We start from the raw sequence: 18,490 nt of genomic DNA on the forward strand, positions 1-18,490 counted from the left end.
GGACGAGGGTGCCCTGCCATCGCTTGAGTTTTTCTGTGGGTCACCTAAGTGTTTCTGAGTTACCAGCTTTCTGCTGCGGCCAGGTGGCAGCGCACGTGGCAGCAGCCAGCCCAGCACTGCGGCCCCGGAGGGAAGTCTGCTGCACCTGCACCTCAGCCCTCTGCGGTGGGGGGAAGTCCCCACCGGCTGAAGGCTAGCAGGGCTAGCCTCGTTAGCTTCACCTCTGCCGTCACGGACGGGCTTTGCATATTTTATGTGCTTTTTAACTGCAGGGAACAGTGGACTTGGTTATCTCCAAATAAGAGACTTGCAAACCTTGTAATCCTTGATGGTAGAGGAAGGTTAATAAAAATGAAAAGGGACATGACACCACCAAGCAAGTGAACGAGAGGAACAAAACCTCTGCTGCTTGCTTCTCTTCCCTGTCCCTGGGATGTTTTAAAGATTCCTCAAAAGTAACCTAGATCTCCACCAGACTTTCTCCAACAGTTCCTAGAATTGTCTTTTATTCAGCACTAAAGCCAGTTGGAGAACTGTTTGTGCTATTACAAACAGTTTAATCCATGATCAGTGTGATTAATGAGACCCCTCAGAGACAGAAGGTTGGGTATGCTTCTTGTAGGAAACATGCATTTCTTTCTTTGTGGTTTGAAATTTCCTCGTTCTTTTTCTCAGAATAGCTAGAGAGAACGGAAGTTTCTCGTTTTGAGATCTAATCTGCTCTGCCTTTGCAGGAAGTTACAAACGTCTTGAACAAGCTTTCAGCTGACACATTTTTCTGAACAAGAAGCCCTTTGGACAAAGCCTTACTGATTAGAGACAGGAGTGGTTAAACCACAGCTCATGTCCGTAATTACCAGCTAGTTAACCTTACACCTTTATCCTCTTGCCGTCAGCCCAAGTTTTGCAGGGTTTGATTCCTGTAAAATAATAGCAGCTGTTGGGTATTTCGCTCTGTTGAAAGCCTTGCCTGTCTCACTGTAGCTAGTTAAGGAGGCCTATTTCCATTTGCAAACCTATGCAAATAAACATTTCTCAGAGTGTTTGTATCATGGTACATCTCTGGTCTCTGCGGTTGTTAGTCCACTAACTTAGCTGCTTCTTGACAGCCATAATCGTATTTAAATTCACCTCAGTATATTTTCACGGGTTCAGCGATTTCACAGATGGCTAGAGAGAAGCAACCTGAAGACTAAGCGCCTCTGCTGCAAAAGCCAAAAGATAAGCCCTTCTCAGAGGAATTCAAGCTCGCTTTAGACCTTCTCTAGGATGAGGAGATGATAGAAGCCAATCCAAATACATTATTTCAGAAAAAGTTACTAAAGTCATGTTAACTAAAGTTGGTACTGTGTGTCATGACACACTACTGGTTATAAAAGCATTAAGAGACAGATATAGCTGCTTGATGCAAGATCTCACATACTTCATCCTGTGAAGGGATTCTGTATCTCCACCATGCCTGGCAATATGGGGTCATTCCTACTAAATGATGATGATTGTTGCATGCGTTAAATGTAAGCTAAAACCAGAAACAAATCTTAGCATCTCTCATTCTTGTTTATTTTTCTAAACAGAGTTTATTTACTCCAAATCTTTGAAATCCAGTTAATGCAATTTTCTAAATTCGCTATTTTTATACTGTAGCCTTCAAAGCAGATCTATGTTTTAGGAGTCTGACAGCAGTAGCCATTTAAGGGGTCATGAAAACTACAGAAAGCATTTCCATTAGGAAAAAAAAAAATAGAGAAAAGCTTTCAATTTGTTTATAGCTTCTTCAGAAATACTCTTTTTGGGGTGGAACTTTCCATCTTTCATCTCTTCTGAAGGTGATTTTCTTTTAATTTGTCAGCAATGTGTGGAAACCTTTTAACATAAATGCAAAATGCCTTAAATTATGAAAACGGTGTGACTAATTGGTGAGCAAAAAGTTTCTGTATTGATTTGATACACAGATTATTACGCATGATAAAAATGCTCAGAGGAGTTGCCATTTACTGTGTTAGTCTTAGAACAGAGAAGCCTTTGAAATGTAATAGCCACATTAAAAATCAAGTAGTTTCTGAAGGGCTCAAACACACGATTCTGTTTATTTTTGAAGGAAGTACTCTAAAAGAAGACAAGCAGTTAAAATGTGCGTTCCAGTGCAAAATATACTGGGACATGATAATAAAATCTCATATGAATGACAATGGTGCACAACAACTGTATTAGTTTCTCAGTTTTGTATACAAACTAATACTCTATTAACAAACTTCACACCACGCACAAAAGGCAAAAGCTTCACAAAAAATGATCATAAAAGCATAGCATTGATTCTGATTTTCTGTTTTTCTCTAAGCTTTCATTCTCTGTATAATGCTTGGGAAGAATGAGAACAGGTGTGAAAATAACAATAAAGGAATTGCCAGTGCATAAGCCGTTCAGATGGCTATGTTCTCTAACAGATAATGAACACAGGGAGCTTGATTCAGATTTACACTGCAGTTCTTCTGTACCTCCAGGATAAAATGTAGGAGATGATAGTCTACTTTAGAGCCTGTTTTGGAGAAGAATGGTATGAAACAGTTTTAATATTAAGGACAATTAGCTTGGTAGTTTTCAAAGTAGCATGTGAGTGTATCCACCTTTTTATTATGATGATACATCAATGAAAATACATTCTGTACAAATATCAGGAAAACACATCTGAAAATAGAGACAGTGTGGTTAATTCGTATCTTTTAAAAATATGTACAATATTTACATTTTGAACAGTTCCAGAAATGAACACATCCAGATTATCTACTACTACCTAAAACAATTCTCTATTATTATAGAAAATGTATTTGCTGTACAAATATTTATAAATACATATGTATAAACTTTTTCAGTGAAATGTGTGTGGATTCACTGAAATGAAAAGCATGAGATATTATCAGCTAACATTGAGCTATCAAGTGTCCATGTATTAGACAGTCTAAAGCATCATACATCAGACAGAAGTAGATTTTCGGTGTTGAGAATATTTTGTGCTCTGCTTCTGTGCCATCATACTGGCAAATCTGATTGATTGTCTTTTCTGAAAATCTGCAGAAAAGCAGCAGGACTGAATCAGTTTGACTCAGTGATTGTTATTGACTGTACCATGTCAGACAGGGTTTCTGGGTCTACTTCTTCTTTGCCATTATCTGAATTTTCTGAAGAGATGTAACAGCCAGAATCTCTTGGACAGTCATTTAACTGTGATTTGTCAAAGCCGCAGTGAGGGCTTAAGCTCTGTGTCTCCTGACCGTCCTCACTTTTCTGCTGTTGTTCAACTAGAGAGAACAGAAAAAGAAAGAAAAAATTGTCAAAATAAGTATCTTGGAAAAGAGTTTGAGGCAGCAACATGACTGATCTTGAAGAACTGTAGAAACAGACCTGGTAATATACACATGACTAGATCAATATCTTTTGTCTATCAGAAACAGAAACCTCAGCATCAAAGAACTAAAAATATGATTACATGAGTATAACAACATCTAAGTTGATGTTGAGGTTGGCTTTGATCTTGCAGTGTGTTGCTTAGAGATGAATGCCAGAGACTTTTGCCTCATCCTTTAGACTGAGGTCCTTTAGGCTGTCCATAGGTGCAACAGTCACCATGCATGGTCGCAGCTTTTTCCCCTCCCACATTCATGTATAACAGAGCCTGCTCATGTGATTAACCATGCAGTCTACTGTGCCTTGTTTAATGCACGTTGCATTATAGATGTTGTGTCTTTTGAGTGTAACCCCCGCCATTTTACCTACTCTGCACACTGTGTAGTGAGATATGATGCGCTGGTCATCAGAAGTGCTCAGCATAAAGATGTGGTAATCGGGTTTTCAGTGGGAGTGGGGGGCTGATGGAGACTTCCTAAGCTTAGCTTGATCTCCAGAAGGTTATCTTCCAAAACACAAAGGCTTCAGAGAAAGCTAAGATGCCTAACTCCTGCTGTACGGTTTTGAACACTGTTCCAAAACTAAGTAGAAGCAAATTATCTTGCAAATAATTGGTCCTTTTTTAGCTGCTGTGTGACTAAGCTGTTCCAACTCAAAAATCTGCAACTCAGCAAGAGTATCAACAGACCTCTCAAATAAAGCTCAACAAGCTGGTGCCTTGCAGACAGGATATACCTGTATATCATGAATATATCTTGAGGTTAAAGTTTTTGTTCGTATTTTCTAGCTGTGAAATACATACGTTTACTTACAGTAAATTTCTTGAGAAAAGAAGCTATAAAATAAAAAATCTCTCTCCTTCTTACTTTTTTTTTTTTCTCCCCCCTCCTGTAACTGTATTTTTACTTCAAACTGTGGCTTGCTTTCCAAACAAAGAAGAAGGAAGAAATCTCACAGGAAACAGATGGTTTTCCTCTAGATTTTAGCCCTTCAGAAAAATAGTGCCTTTTTGCTTTTGCAAATAAGTTCCATTATTCCACTTGGCTTGTTACTCTATGGTTAAATAGTTAGCTTCGAATCTTTAGGCAGATTTAAGCTGTCTCAATTCAAGTCCAGGCAGAATGGAAGTCCTAATACATGAAGAATTTTATCCTTCATCAAAATCTAAATCTAGTTTAGCTCCCAGAATTATAAAATTTCTACAAGGAAAATTCATACTGACATTTGTTTCAATTGTTGGAAATTTTAAGATTTGGTAAGAGGCGAAAGATTTTAAATTTGTTGTGTGTTTGTTTCTTTTTTTTTTTTTAAACCGTATGTTGTATTGTATAACAAAGAATAAATTAGAAATGAAAAATTGAAATGTTTCACTCAGAAAATATTGAAATGTAACAGCAGGAGAGTCAGTACCTTTCTTCATTATTTAGGATTACAACAAACTTATTTTGCAAAGCATTCTGATATATTGAGAAACGTTTTTAGGTCTTGATGGAAGTCTTGTGGATTTGTTTGGACTGATTAATTCTGTTCAATATTTTCTAACTTTCAGTTGCCTAATTAAGTTAATCAACTAAACTGATTTTCGAAGAAAAGTAACCAGACTCTCAACTTAGTAATTTTTGCATTAAGCCTGAGGTTATAGGCATAACCTGATGTATGTTAAAAAAAAAGAAAGAAAGAAAGAAAAGATTACTTTAAATATTTTCTAAGGAATAGAAGTCCCACCTTGTTCCCAAATAAATTAATGGTTAATTGCACTTGTGTGAAAGAGTACACCTTGCAGCAGATTTAATTGATATCTGCAACTGTTTGATCTCCTTCTCACTTTACAGAACACAGTTTGTCACGTCAAATGTTATCTCTCTTTACAGGGAAAATATTTGATCACATAGGGTCCAATTGATTTCTGATTTAAGTCAGGAAGGAATTACAAAAGGCATTACACCGGTGAAGGTATTACTGCTGCTATTAGTAGCAACAGAAGTCGTTTAGCACAAACACCAGATGCCCCAGTAAAGCTGTGTCTAAACTGTGCCATCACCTCCTTGCACCCACCCACCGGTGCCGAGACGACCCGGATCTTGGTGGCCGTGGGTTGACAGAGCTGAGCCGGTGGCTGGGTGAAGTCTTCCTGCACGGCTGCGGGCAGGGCTCCCCTGCCCTCCCCTCTAATCCCCTCATCAGCCTAATGCTGCTTGCTGCTACTTTTATCAGCTTCCCCAGCATCATCTGCTGCCCTGGCAAGCAGTGACCTAAAAAGTGTTAATCCTGTTTACATTTTCAAGGTCAAAGAGGAACCTCCATCCACTTTGTTTGTTTTACAAGGAAAGGAGACCAAGTAACTAGTGGATTAAAAAGAAAATGCAGTTTCAATCAGTGTATTAGTGCCCTGTAACTAGTTGTGATAATCTGAATAGTTCCTGTGTGAAAAACAGATCCTAAATTCTTCTGTAGTGATGTCTTTCCCTTGTGTGTTTCAGGGAAAAAGACACAGATGAGCCTGGAACTGATATTATTATTTTTTTTTTTTTTTAATCTGAATTTAGGTCAGTTGGAAGAATAAGAAATTTCTATTTAGAAAACATAGAGAAATGTAAGACTTCTGTCTTTTCCAATAACAATAGAAGAATTTTTAACAGGAAAACTGAAACCCAAAGATGTTCAGATGTTTGAGGCAGTAAAAATATTATGCTTTCTATTTTTCATTCTGAGCAGAAAAACTTGAAGAACACCCCCTCATATTTAAGAAGAAAAGACTGAAAGCAAACTTCAACATTGTTTTTTTCTCTCCTCGAAGCAGCCTTAAATATTATGCGGTAACTGCTAAACACTTGAACAGGATACTGAGTATGATAAATATATGCAGCATACAGTTTTAGATGTTGCTTCACGAAAAAAGAAACTACGCTTCTTTTTTTTTCTTTTTTTCTTTTTAGCTTTTGGCTCCTACTTTCAGTTCTACTTAATTCCTTCCTCTAACATGTACATGTTCGAGTTCCACATTAGTAAAGGTAAGTTTGCTGTCTTAATTATTTGGACATCAGAAGAAAGATACAATGCCCAGGAAACAGGAATCGATAAAATTAAACTGCTGTTAGATGTTTCAGAATCATCAGAAATCTTATCAATAAATGGAAGTCCCATCATTTTCCTACAGTTAAAGCAGTTTCATATAAGATAAATAGTTTTCAGTCACTGTTGTCTGTGATATGGCCAGAAGAGTCTGAGATATGCATCATTTTGACACATATATTCTAATACTACTTTAGACTGTAGGATTATATTCAGACTTCTGAAAAAAAATGTGAGGCCTTTAGCCCTGGTAATATATGTGTGATGCATACTTATCTTCCTTGCTATATGGATATTTGAAATAAATATTTGTTATTCAGTGACGTAGATGCGCATGACACATGCAGGGATAGATCTTTTTTTTTCCTTCACTGGCTTTTTCCCCTTTTTTAATGAGTTTAACGTCCTGATTAGGAAAGCACTTTAAGCTTAGTTTTGAGGCAGTTCAGCTCAAGAATGTACAGAGGTTACACTGACTCCTGTGTGGCTATGTCACTTTAAACCAGATGTGTGGCAGGAGGCTTGGATTTTGTCTTGCAAGAAAAGAAGGTCACCCAGAACCAAGCCATGCTTTGTGAGTGTGCCCTCCGAGAGCTTGCCTTCACGAGTTTTGCCCAGGAGAGCTGAGTGAGGAGCACGATGCTTCAGTCTGAGTCACTTGCGTGCCTTCCTGGAAGGTGCAGCGGTGACGTACTGAGCAGCACCATAAAGTAACTATGTAGAACAAAGTGTGTCTTCAAGGCTGGTGTTAGACCTCCTAGGTATGTATGAAGGCCATGTATCAAACTGTAGTGCCAGTTAGACCACCCAAGTGTTAAAATGAAATGAAAACTCACAAAGCATCAAACTCAGAAAGGATCATTTTGAAGCAGTAAACGTTGATGCTTCTTGAAAAAGAAGCAGAGAAACCTGAAGTGGTCCTGTACACATATACAATGCTTTGAGGACTCAAAGGAGTAGACCTTTTGTGGATATTTACAGACATGCAACTTAAAAAATTGCACTCACTGAAGTCAGTGGCATAGCTTTTCTGGAAGGGATACTGAACTGATGTGAGAGGAGAGTTTGGTGAAAACACAAATTAGAAGCTTCTTTTTTTTCTAAAATCTGAAAGCTAACAGATGTGCCTGAAAAATGGTGAAAAATACTGCTACTCATGCCAAGATGAGCTTCTTTGGGAAATCTGGAAATATTATGTCCAGGTCAATGAGTTGTACCACAGTACCGAAAGGCAGATTGTCTTTGAGCACTATTTGACCTTGACGTGATATTGTGTAATCCCACGTGCTTAAAGGGACTGCCCAGTGTAAAATGGTACTCTTGATGCTAGGACCTCACATAAGGAATGCAACTGAGAACTGACAGTCGTGTCCTCAACTATCTACTATCTTGCTGTCCAAGTACAATAAATAAGGAACAAACCTTATTTGATACTGGCAGTGGGACTTGGAGCATGATCTGGCACTTAAATATGAAAAGTAAGTTAAGGAACTGGATTTGCAGAGATAAATGTAAAATATTATTCCCCAAATTGCACATATGCACCTTTTTTATCTATAAAATGAACTGTATGCACATATTCAATGAAGTCTAATTTTTCTTTAACTCAGAATAGCTTCAGACTAATGTAACCCACTGGACTTCAGGAATTAACCTGTTGACTTACATCATCGGAGTGAGAAGAGAATCGAGGCTATTTTGCACACACAAAAACGTGTGTCCTGGGAAGCAGTCAAAAAAAAGTTCCAAACTTCTTTTATTACTTTATTCATTAGCCATCCAGCAACTGCTTCGCTTTAAAAATAGCATCCTACAAAAGCACAGACATCCATCTCCTGTCTAGAAGCCATCTGGGAGAAGAATGGAAAGCTATTAAGAAATACTTTATGAAAAAGAGCTTTTTTTTCCTCCCCATCCATGGATTCATGGAAACCAATCATTTTGTCCCAAATATATAGGTCTGATCAACTTATAGAAAATCTAAAAAGAGATCTGTAAGTGGGGGAAGGTCGTGAGGAGCTTACAAGACCTTGCAGTTCTAGGATAGCCATGCTTTGTGAAGTACTTGAAGATGGTGAATTTGGGCCTGGACTTCCAGGAGAGGTAGAAAAAAGGCAGTGCAGTATCAGGAAGCAAAAAACACTATATGGCAGCATTTGCTACATAAAACTTACTTTTTAATTTCTGATATAAGATGGGTAAAGTTTTTCCTTTCAAATTCATTCAGATCTAAACCAAATGTAAGATGAAAAAAATCTCACTGCTAGAAATCCTACATTTGGACAGATTTAAGAAGCATATAATGTGGAAACTATTTCTGCAGGTCTTTTGGTTAGAAAACTGAATAACGTTTATTCTGCAAAATGAATTGTATAGTCGGAAGTATGTGGCATGCAGAAATCACTTAGTATAACATACAATAAATGTCAAGAAAAAATCGAGGAAAGAAAAAGAAATTAAAAGCCATGTAAAAACATATGGACATTTCACAATATCGGATATCACATGAAAGAAATATTAAATCTTGTGTTACTATGTTTATAGTAGAACCTAGTAAAATGAGGTTATGTTCCAGCACTCTTGGCTGTTCTGAATAATAGCAGAGTCACAAAAACTCAGAAACCTTTGTGTTCCAACTCTGGACCGTACCTGAGACTCCATCCATTAATCAAACATGTGCTTCATGCAAGCAGGAATGTAATGCAAAGACAAGGAAGTCTTCCGAGCTCAGTGAGAAAGATGGGCTTAGAACAATAAATATAGTCTATGGCCTTAGTGTATTTTTTCACAAAGCTTATGAAAAGAGTGAACTTTTACCTGGAAAAGTGCTGAACTTGTATCTAGAATACTCTTGGCCAGTAAACAGATTACTTTGTAGCTATGGGTAATTATGCTGCTCACTTCTAAGCAATTCAGAAAATCAATTTTAATTAAAAAATCATTTATGCTAGACTGAGTCATGCCCATTTAGGAAAAAAAAAATATATTGACCTAGGAAAGTTCAGTTCAGATGCAGAATTCACTTTCACAGTAGCACCCAGCTCTTTCAACCCAATTTTCCATTGGGTTGACAGAAGGACAGAGAGGTCAAATGATTCAGATGAAGTCAGACTCATGCTGAGCTTATCCCCAAGATTATCTTGACTCCTCGTCTTTTGTTATAACACCTTAACAGATAGCTTCTATCAATTTTAGTCTTTAGTATCTTCCTTTTTAGAGACGGTTGTTAAATTCTGTTCTGTCCCTACCAGTCATTTGACAAATGCTATGAACCTTTGGCAACCAGACAAGGCAAGGATTTGAATCAGTCCCGATTCAAGACAGTGTCCCAAACCAGGAAAGTATTAATGTGTGTCTCACCTTAAAATATGTGTAAGTCTTACGAAACTCAACTAGACTTAAATGAATGCTTATAGCTGACATGGTATATAAAAATGTCTTGGTTCTGGTCCCTGTGAGTATTCATAAATTCTAGGAATGTTATTTTATTGAATTTGAATACTAGAAAGATTGGTCATACCTATCTAAAGTGGATGCGAAACAAATATTCATTTCATCTCTTGATCTAAGACTACAGTGCCATCACTGATTTTGAAGTGACATGGGCCACTTTATAAGATTTAATGCTATTATTTCCACAACCATTACAAGAATTTAAACTGTTAGATTACCATACAGATAACATCAGGGACACTGTTTTGCCTGGAGAAGTGACTGAATCCCATGCTGCCAATTAAGAAGAACCCTATTTGGATAATTAAGGAAAATGTATTAATTTTCAATGTATGGGACATTGAAGGACCTTATTAGGTTTGGTCCTTGCACAAGTATGTGTAGAATATTAAGTGTTAAGACGCCTTCAGAAAAAGGAAAACTTGGTGTCACCTTCTAAAAAGGTTAGGTGTCTAAGGCTGCTTGCTATGCTTTTTGTTACATAAGGAACATAAATAGCAAACTGTATTCTCACTACTCCAGAACAGTTTGACACTTGCATGGTCTGTTGAAAACCATTAAGTTTTGGTTTTGTTTTTCACACTGATGCAAAACTGCAAAATTACAGCTAGAATTTTTCATTATATTTTTTTTATGTGTGTTAAATATTGATAGAGAAAACCAAATACAATAAAAGGTGCAGAAAGTGCAGCAAGGCTAGTTACCAAGAAGTATGCACAAATATATGTGTACTCACTTTAAGGGCAAATTAGGGAAATAAACGTATTTTCAGATGATCTCGAGCTAGATCGCTGCAATAAAATTCTCAGAAAATATAACCTTTTATTTTTCCAGGATTCACTCTTTCAGTCACTACTTCTACATAGACAGCCCTTCAAGAGTCCTTTTCTAGCCTGCCATCTCACAAAGCTATAGACCAGAAAGAACTACTGAACCTGGTAGGCAAAAAACCCACCCTTTTAATGCCTCTCCAACGTGTTTGCAAGAACCTTACCTTTCCCTGGAAGCTGACTGAGAACAGGAAAGACTGCATGTACAAATGGGGTCCCAAAAAAGCCCAGACATACAATAAAAAACAAGGCCAGCCAAGACATGAAGAGGGAGATTAGAGAACATCTGCAGGGAAAGCTGAATGGATGAGGTAGCCAAAGACATGCTTAGAAACCCAGAGATTTATGTACTGTACATGCAGGTACATGCATACATATGTACATGTGCTAGAGTAAGAATTGGAAAGTTACCTAACTACTGAGGACATAAAAAGTGGACACCTGACAAGAACTGATATTAAAATATCTCAGGAAGACATTGCTTTTCCCAGTCTCCTTTTCTTTCTTTCAGATGCTTCTCAATTGGGAGTGCCCGTTTGATGAAATGGCTGCTCAGCATAGGGATGAGTATGCACAAATATTAATAGAAGAGGAAAACATCTTCTGGTTTGGCTGAGTGTCTAATTAAGTGGATGCTTAGCTGTAGTTTCTAGAAATTTGACATAAATTATTTAAAATTAGAAGTCAGGCTAGAAATATCATTAAAACATCATGAGAACAGTATTTTCTGTTCTGTATCAGAATAAAAACAGAAATAAAGGGGATAAACAGGAGGAGTTAGAAGTGCACACGACTGCAGAGCTCCATATTGACATTATGGAGAGGTGGTGGGATGGCTCCTATGACTGGATTGTTGAAAGACATTATAGCTGTCTTCTAGTACCTGGTATCTTACACCAGGATGCCTACAAGAAAGCTGGAGAGGGACTGTTTACAAGAGCATGCAGTGACAGAAAAAGTGGCAATGACTTTAAACTGAAAGAGGGTAAATTTCAATTAGATCTAAGGAGGAAGTTGTTCACTCTCAGAGTAGTGAAGCACTGGAACAGGTTGCCCAGAGAAGCTGTGGATGCCCCATCCCTGGAAGTGTTCAAGGCCAGGTCGGATGAGGCTTTGAGCAACCTGAGGTAGTGGAAGGTGTCTCTGCCCATGGCAGGGAGGTTGGGACTAGATGATCTTGAAAGTCTATTGCAACCCAAACTGCTCTATGATTCTATTATTCTACCCTAGCTTTTCCACTGTCAGTGAAAGGAACACGTGACGAAAACATAATGGTGATCAATACACATACACAGACACATATTGTATTATCAGCTTTTGGAAGCTCACCATAAACTTGATTCTGATTAATTTTGAGGAAAGAATGCAAACCAACTATTAGTATATATTTTTTTTACAAAACCTTCCTACAAAAGAAACTCATTAGGATAAGGATATAAGTGTGGGATGAAGTGAGGGAAGGAAAAACTGTAGTCTTCTGCAGAATGTTGTTGAAAAAAAAAAAATTAATAGTCTTTACTGTAGCTATTTGAAATAAGCTCTATTTTGGTGAAGATACTAGCACAGCATTTGCAAGGTTTTGTTTTCTGCACTTGTACAGAGCTCATGACTTTTGGGAAGTCACTTAACCTCTCTGGGGGTTGGGTCCCTAACCATAAATAGGGTTGTTCTTAAGTATTAGTTGCTATCAATCTCTAGTGTAGGACCTATAAATAAGAAATTTTAAATCATTCAGGTGTTACTAGTATAGTAATCATATAAATATCTAGGAGAGATGTATGGTTTTCTATATAAACAAATAAGAAAACCATCAGACTCCATGTTTCATATTTAAAAGCAAAATCATTTAACAGATCAGTGTGAGAATCACTATGTCTTTAAATGTGTTTCTTTACTTAAAACTTACACATGACTCCTAACAAAGCTTAAACACTTACTGTCATAGTCCTGTAGATTTTCAATTGCTGATAACAGTCTTGCTCTGTCTTCTGGGTTTGAAATATTTAATTCAATCAGGTGGCTCTCCTGCAGATCCTTTAAATCCTCTAGAGTTTCATAGCCATTTAGTAAGAGAGTTGAGGCATATTCCTACAAAAAGGAACAAGCAAATCCTCTCACGTGAACAAGCACTATGTTTAGTAGAGGAATAGGCACAACTTCTCTTTTACTTTTTTGTTAGGTTGAAATGGGGTCCATTCTGCAGTCTGATTGACCCACCTTTGGCATATAACCAGTACTGGAGAGTAGGAGCAGACTGAGACAGACATGCCTGGAGGTCCTCCTGGCGATCCCAGGATCTGTGCCTGAGTTGTCTGACAGAGTCCAGCAGTAAATTGGACCAGGACAAAGCTCTGCCAGAAATGATTTAATCTGCCAAGTGTCCGGATTTTTGTGGGTCACCTCATGAGTCCCTCTCATGCTGGGTCCAGGAGGGCCTCTGCGGTAAGGTGTGCCCTTCGATATAAGTGCAGGTGAGAAGATGAAGGAGCCTTCAGCCACGCTGCATCACATGTGATCCCCCTTGACTGTGTGTCAACGCAGTGTGTAACTCTACACATACTCCAGGGAAAGGAGCGTTTGCATCAGCACCAAAGCAATAACCATTATTAAAAACGTTACCTGTAAATCATAACCTAATTACGCTTTGACACTCAGTCAAGAACTAAGGTTGCAGAGAGTGAGAGAGGCACAACATGAGCCTAGTGCAAAAAGACTATTGCTCTCTAATGATCACAAGAAATTAGAAAGCCAAATTCTAAATGTTGGCACTGGAGTCAGACTGCAGTCCTGTCCCTGAGGTGTCCAGAGTCACACACCGCTTACGCTTAGGCGCACAACTGCAGTCAGGTTGTGGTGACTTGACAAGTCGCCACTGTGCGTGGATTCTTTTAGCCTAACCAAATGATGTGGTAAAATGCAGTTCTGCAAGCCACTCACATCAGATAAAACACAGACACGAAGCTGCTTTGCTTTGCTGACATCAAAACTGCTGAAACCTGCCTTTCTACTTCTGGCTGTAAATGACATCCAAACTCCAAGTGCACAGAAATTAAACGTTTCAAATACAGCTGGGAAACGTGATGGCTGACCTGCAAGTGGACACAATCCAGGAGCTCTTGCAACGTTTTAGGCTTGGTCCTTTTGCTTCCTCTGTGCGGCTTTATCTTTCTGGGTGCAGCTTCCTCTTCCAAGATAATATCCACGTAAATGAACTTGAAGTTTCCTACTTTGTTGTTCAGCATGCCTGTCCATATGCCCATGGGGGTTTTACAGATGATATCTATAATGTCTCCTTTCTAGAACAATAAAAAAGAGGACACCACTGCTTACACACCTGGTTTGTTATATGTAGCTTTTCCTCTATAGACCAAAACCAGCACAGACAGCACAAAATTTTAACTAGTCAGTGTGAAGTAGCTTTTAAAAATTACCTAGATTTAGCTCCTTTACTTTTATAAAATCCCAGCAAAATAATTACAGAAAATGGAGCTAGTCCTTATCTCCAAACCTTTGTGAAGGAGGAATGAGCATAAGCACCCCCTCTCACCATTTTTGTGCTCCACTAGGTCCCTGAAAAGGGATAGAGTTGCATTAGCAATCAACTTTTGCTATAGATAGTGTGCATAGCTTTGGCAAAAAGCAAGGGAGCATTGTGAGGTTATTTTCCAAATATGCGTCAAACCATTTACACAATAGTCTTATTATCCAGCTTCTCAAGGGTGTTTAACAACTGATAGGTGAGCTATGTGAAAGGTGGACTCTTACTCATTTTACAGTAAAAAACATTGGCTACATTTCTCGAAGGCAATAAAGAACATTTAACTCCCTCGATATCTTCCCGTCTGTCCTTCCTAAAGGACTGACAAATTTTCTCACTATTATTAACACAATTCACTGTGAAAATAGTGGAAGATGCCTTTGCAGACAGATCTAAAGGCTTCCGCTCTCCACCCTTGTGCATTCTCTCACAAATGTGAGCGTAAAAAAGAGTGAGAACACAGCTACTTCAAAAGGGCTTTTTGGTAAAGGTGTTCACAGCCACGCTGTGGGAACCAAGGTGTCAGCTCAGCAAAACAGTAACTTTGAGTAATTTTCATAGTAAAAAGGCTTATTTGTCATACTTCCTACACAACTTGCTCTCATGACCTCAGAATTGAGTCCTCTCTTTTGGACATTTACCACAGAACTTAAAAAAAGTTGAAAGTCTTTAAAGGGTTATCCAACGAATCCAACACACTTTGGCATTCTGTTACCAATTTAAAAATAAAAATCAGTTTGTTAAAATATCTGTAAACAACTCTAAGACTTTCAAATCTTTTCTGGTCTGGTCAAGAAACCGTAAGTAAGGTGATCACCCTATTTTTGGTACAAACCCAAGTATGAAATTGACTGTGTTCCAGTGACCTGGTTTTGTTGGAACATGGAGCTCAGAGCTATGAGCACGTTTGAAATGGAAACTAAACAAACATTTGTTTAAAGCTCTATAAGCACACACATTATTCTATACACTGATGGAGGCTCAGGAACTCCAGACGTGGAGGCAGATCAGGATTAGGCGGTGGCTCTAAGCCAAGATGCAGACACACTTTGAATTCAGATTCAGGGCACTGAAATTCTGTGAGATAAATTTAGGGGATTCCAACTCTAAGTATTAGTTTATAATTCTAAAATACACTGCCCCACTGGCTAAAAAAGGAACCTACATGAGCCGGCAGACATTTGCCATTCTGTGACCAGTTAAACTGGAAATGCCCTATATGTGGGTGGAAGGGGAGGGCAAGTGGTGAAGGCTGCAAGTACTGGCAGAGCAATGGCTGTAATATAGGCCAGAGAGAAGGCGAGGGAGACTGCAGTGAGATGCGGATGAGTATTTTGACAAAAAGAAGAGGCTGTGAAGAAAAGATGCTGAAGTGTGAATATATTCTGGATTTGACGGTGTTTGCAAAGAGAGAAAAGACAGAAGTCCAGATTACAGACATGAGTAGTCTCAAGGACGATTATATTGAATGTATCTGTGCGTGGGAGAAGAAAAGGGCTGGGCTTTTTTAGTAATGTTCAGCTAGGCCCACATCTGGAGCTCCTTTTTCTCACTCACACAGCCTGGACACCCCTGCCATGCTGCCAGGGCCAGAGAAAATTTATAGTTCAAAGGTATGCTTAAAGAAAAGCTTAATGGAAAGGTGAACTGTTTTCATCAAAGACAATGAGTGCCACTGAGCTTTTGATATATCCTAGCCGTGACTGAAAAAGCTGGGGAGGCAACTTCACATCCCATGAGACTTGAGTTTTTCTTAGTCCAGACCTAGTACGTGGGAAGGAATGTGTATTTTACTCTGAGGAAAGCTGTGGTATACAGATAGATACCACAATACCTGCCTGGAGTCTATGCCTTAAAAAGCCTTTAGCAGCAGTTGGCTTTGCAGCATTGTCTGAACTAAGTTCTTATAGGAGCATTGCAAAACCAGATTGGTCTTGCTTTTAGAGTGTTACACATGTTTAACAGTTAAAAATGGATTAGTAAACATACTCTTCGTATGTAAGAAATGCCCCCCTGACATTCTTACTGGAAAAGGAGTCCTGGTGGTTGCCGTACCTTGATTTTCAGAGAGTCGGTGTCATAAGGACTTGGTGTGAAGTCGGTGTGGACTTTGGCTCGACCGCAGAAGGGCCCGCTGTAAGGGACTTCATCATCAAACCGGAGGCTGTCCCTGTTGCTCGTTCCATCTGAGCAGCTGGTCACCCCACCTTAAAGAGAGTCAGGTTGAGAGATCTCCTGCACCAAATGCCCAGACATGCAATTCTGCACAGCAGCTGAGAGGAAAGTGTTCAAAAGCACAGAATTAGAGAAAGCGTGTATTCTGTGTGGTTTTGACACGTTCCAGGAAAAATGCATTCAATAAAAAGCATACTACAAGAGACGGAAGAAAATAAGTAGATCTTTCATTAACATCTTCCCTACAATAATCTTTTTCTGGTGATGATACTAACAGACAACACATTCTTACTTACAGACTTCTTGAAATATTACCTCTGCAGGTTAATAAAGTGCACTCTAAAAGTGCAATTTAGGGAATTAATTCTGCACAACTTCTCCTGTTTATTCAGAGAAATGAAAACAAGTACTGTAGAAGTTATTTTATTTCATTACAGAGCTAGCTGAAACATCAAAGGAACCTGCATTGCAGAGGGAAATTTTAATCTTATCAACATTTCTGCCTGTCATTTTATCCAAGTTGAGCAATAAAATATCAGCAGAGTAATTCAAGCAAATTTGAGCAAGCTCTGCAATATCCCATCCAAATATGTTTTTAGATAAGAGCAGCAGTGTGTTGGAAGTAAACTCCCATATACAATTTTCACAAATCACATCACAGAAAATGATCATAAAAATGGTTTTGTTTGAGGTGATTGCTTAAGTGCACAGCTCCGTCTCAGGGCCAGATTAACTACTAAGTGCAAATGGTCTGGACCGCAGCTCGAGTTCCCACTTAGGGTTCAGGTGATGCCTGCAGTGATGGCACAGCAACGTCATTATGGACAGCTGTGGCTGGCTGCCCAGCAAATGTCCACAGCAGAGCAACGGGTAGAGAGATGGAGGCAAACTCTACTTCTCATCAGAGATTCATCTGCCCTCTGACTGAGACTACCCTGTTGGGGGACGGTTTTCAGTGGGTTTGCAGAAAAGCAGATTGTGTCTTTCTGCATCATGATCTGAAGCCACCAGGTCAAGCCCCATCACCCATCATCTCAGAGAGACCTCTCACTTTGTCTGCCTCACATCTGCAGGGCGAAGGATGAATTCACAGCAACTACCTCCAGAGAAGATGCTTGTGTGACTGCATCCAGGGATTGCAACCTTATGAGTGCTAGCACCATGGCAGTGACAAAAAAAACACCAAAAAACATTTATGGCAACATCCCCTATAATCCATGTTATTTTTTTTTACTTCAGTTAATATTTCCACTCTTAAAAACACTCAACTTATTTCTGTAGAGAGGTATATCTACCCTAGCTGCCACCCATTTAATCAAATTACACTTTTGTCTGCCAGACTGAAGAGCTCTCTACTATCACATTTTTGATCACCAGCTCTGATACCGCAGACTTAGACAATAACAATATTGATCCAGTGACTGAATAAGAAGTATGGGTATCTTGTACTTACTAGATGAGCTCTGGCCACTGTTCAGACTATAGAGACTTTCCATAGAGTCACTGGCTTTTAGGGAGACCTTCTCAGTGTGTATTCCACCACCAGGATCACTGTCATCTTTTCCTTCTTCATTCTTTAACAGAAAAATCCCATGTTAACCACTAAGAGATGTATTTTAGACAAACATTTGTTTTATTTTTCTTTTAAATCGTCATTGGAGATTAACTCATCATTAGACTTTATTAAGAACCACTCTGTGAGAGAAAACATTTTAGAAGTTGATGCCTGGTACTAAGGATGCCCAGCACCACCCCTAGCATCTTATGATCTTGGAGAAATCCCCTGTTTTCTCTCAGCCCCACTTGCTTCATTCCACTCCCACTGAAGCAGCTAAACTGATTCTCCATCTCAGGAGACTGCAATATAACACAGCAACAACAAAATCTTGTAACGGGAAGTTTGCAGGTAGCCAGATAGGGTGTTTCTGTTTGTCTCAGCGGAGGAAATATAAAGTTTAATTCTGAAAGTACATGGTGAAGTATGGCATCTGATCATTATTAGCCAGCTGGACTGAGTTGA

General features: G+C 38.9%; 1 protein-coding gene across 1 annotated transcript in view; it reads right to left on the bottom strand.

Moving 5' to 3' along the window:
* Positions 1–3,010: 3,010 nt before the first annotated feature.
* Positions 3,011–18,490, bottom strand: part of SAMSN1 (SAM domain, SH3 domain and nuclear localization signals 1) — a 36,535-nt gene continuing 21,055 nt past the window's right edge. The window contains exons 4-8 of the mRNA XM_009987843.2: positions 17,924–18,044; positions 16,351–16,502; positions 13,847–14,053; positions 12,695–12,845; positions 3,011–3,296 (exon numbers count right to left, since the gene is read on the bottom strand). Of these exons, the coding sequence (XP_009986145.2) occupies positions 3,091–3,296; positions 12,695–12,845; positions 13,847–14,053; positions 16,351–16,502; positions 17,924–18,044 (837 nt within the window). The 3' untranslated portion in view covers positions 3,011–3,090. The remainder of the gene's footprint in view (positions 3,297–12,694; positions 12,846–13,846; positions 14,054–16,350; positions 16,503–17,923; positions 18,045–18,490) is intronic.

This window comes from Tauraco erythrolophus, chromosome 1, assembly GCF_009769465.1.
Source record: "Tauraco erythrolophus isolate bTauEry1 chromosome 1, bTauEry1.pri, whole genome shotgun sequence".
Taxonomy (NCBI): Eukaryota; Metazoa; Chordata; class Aves; order Musophagiformes; family Musophagidae; genus Tauraco; species Tauraco erythrolophus.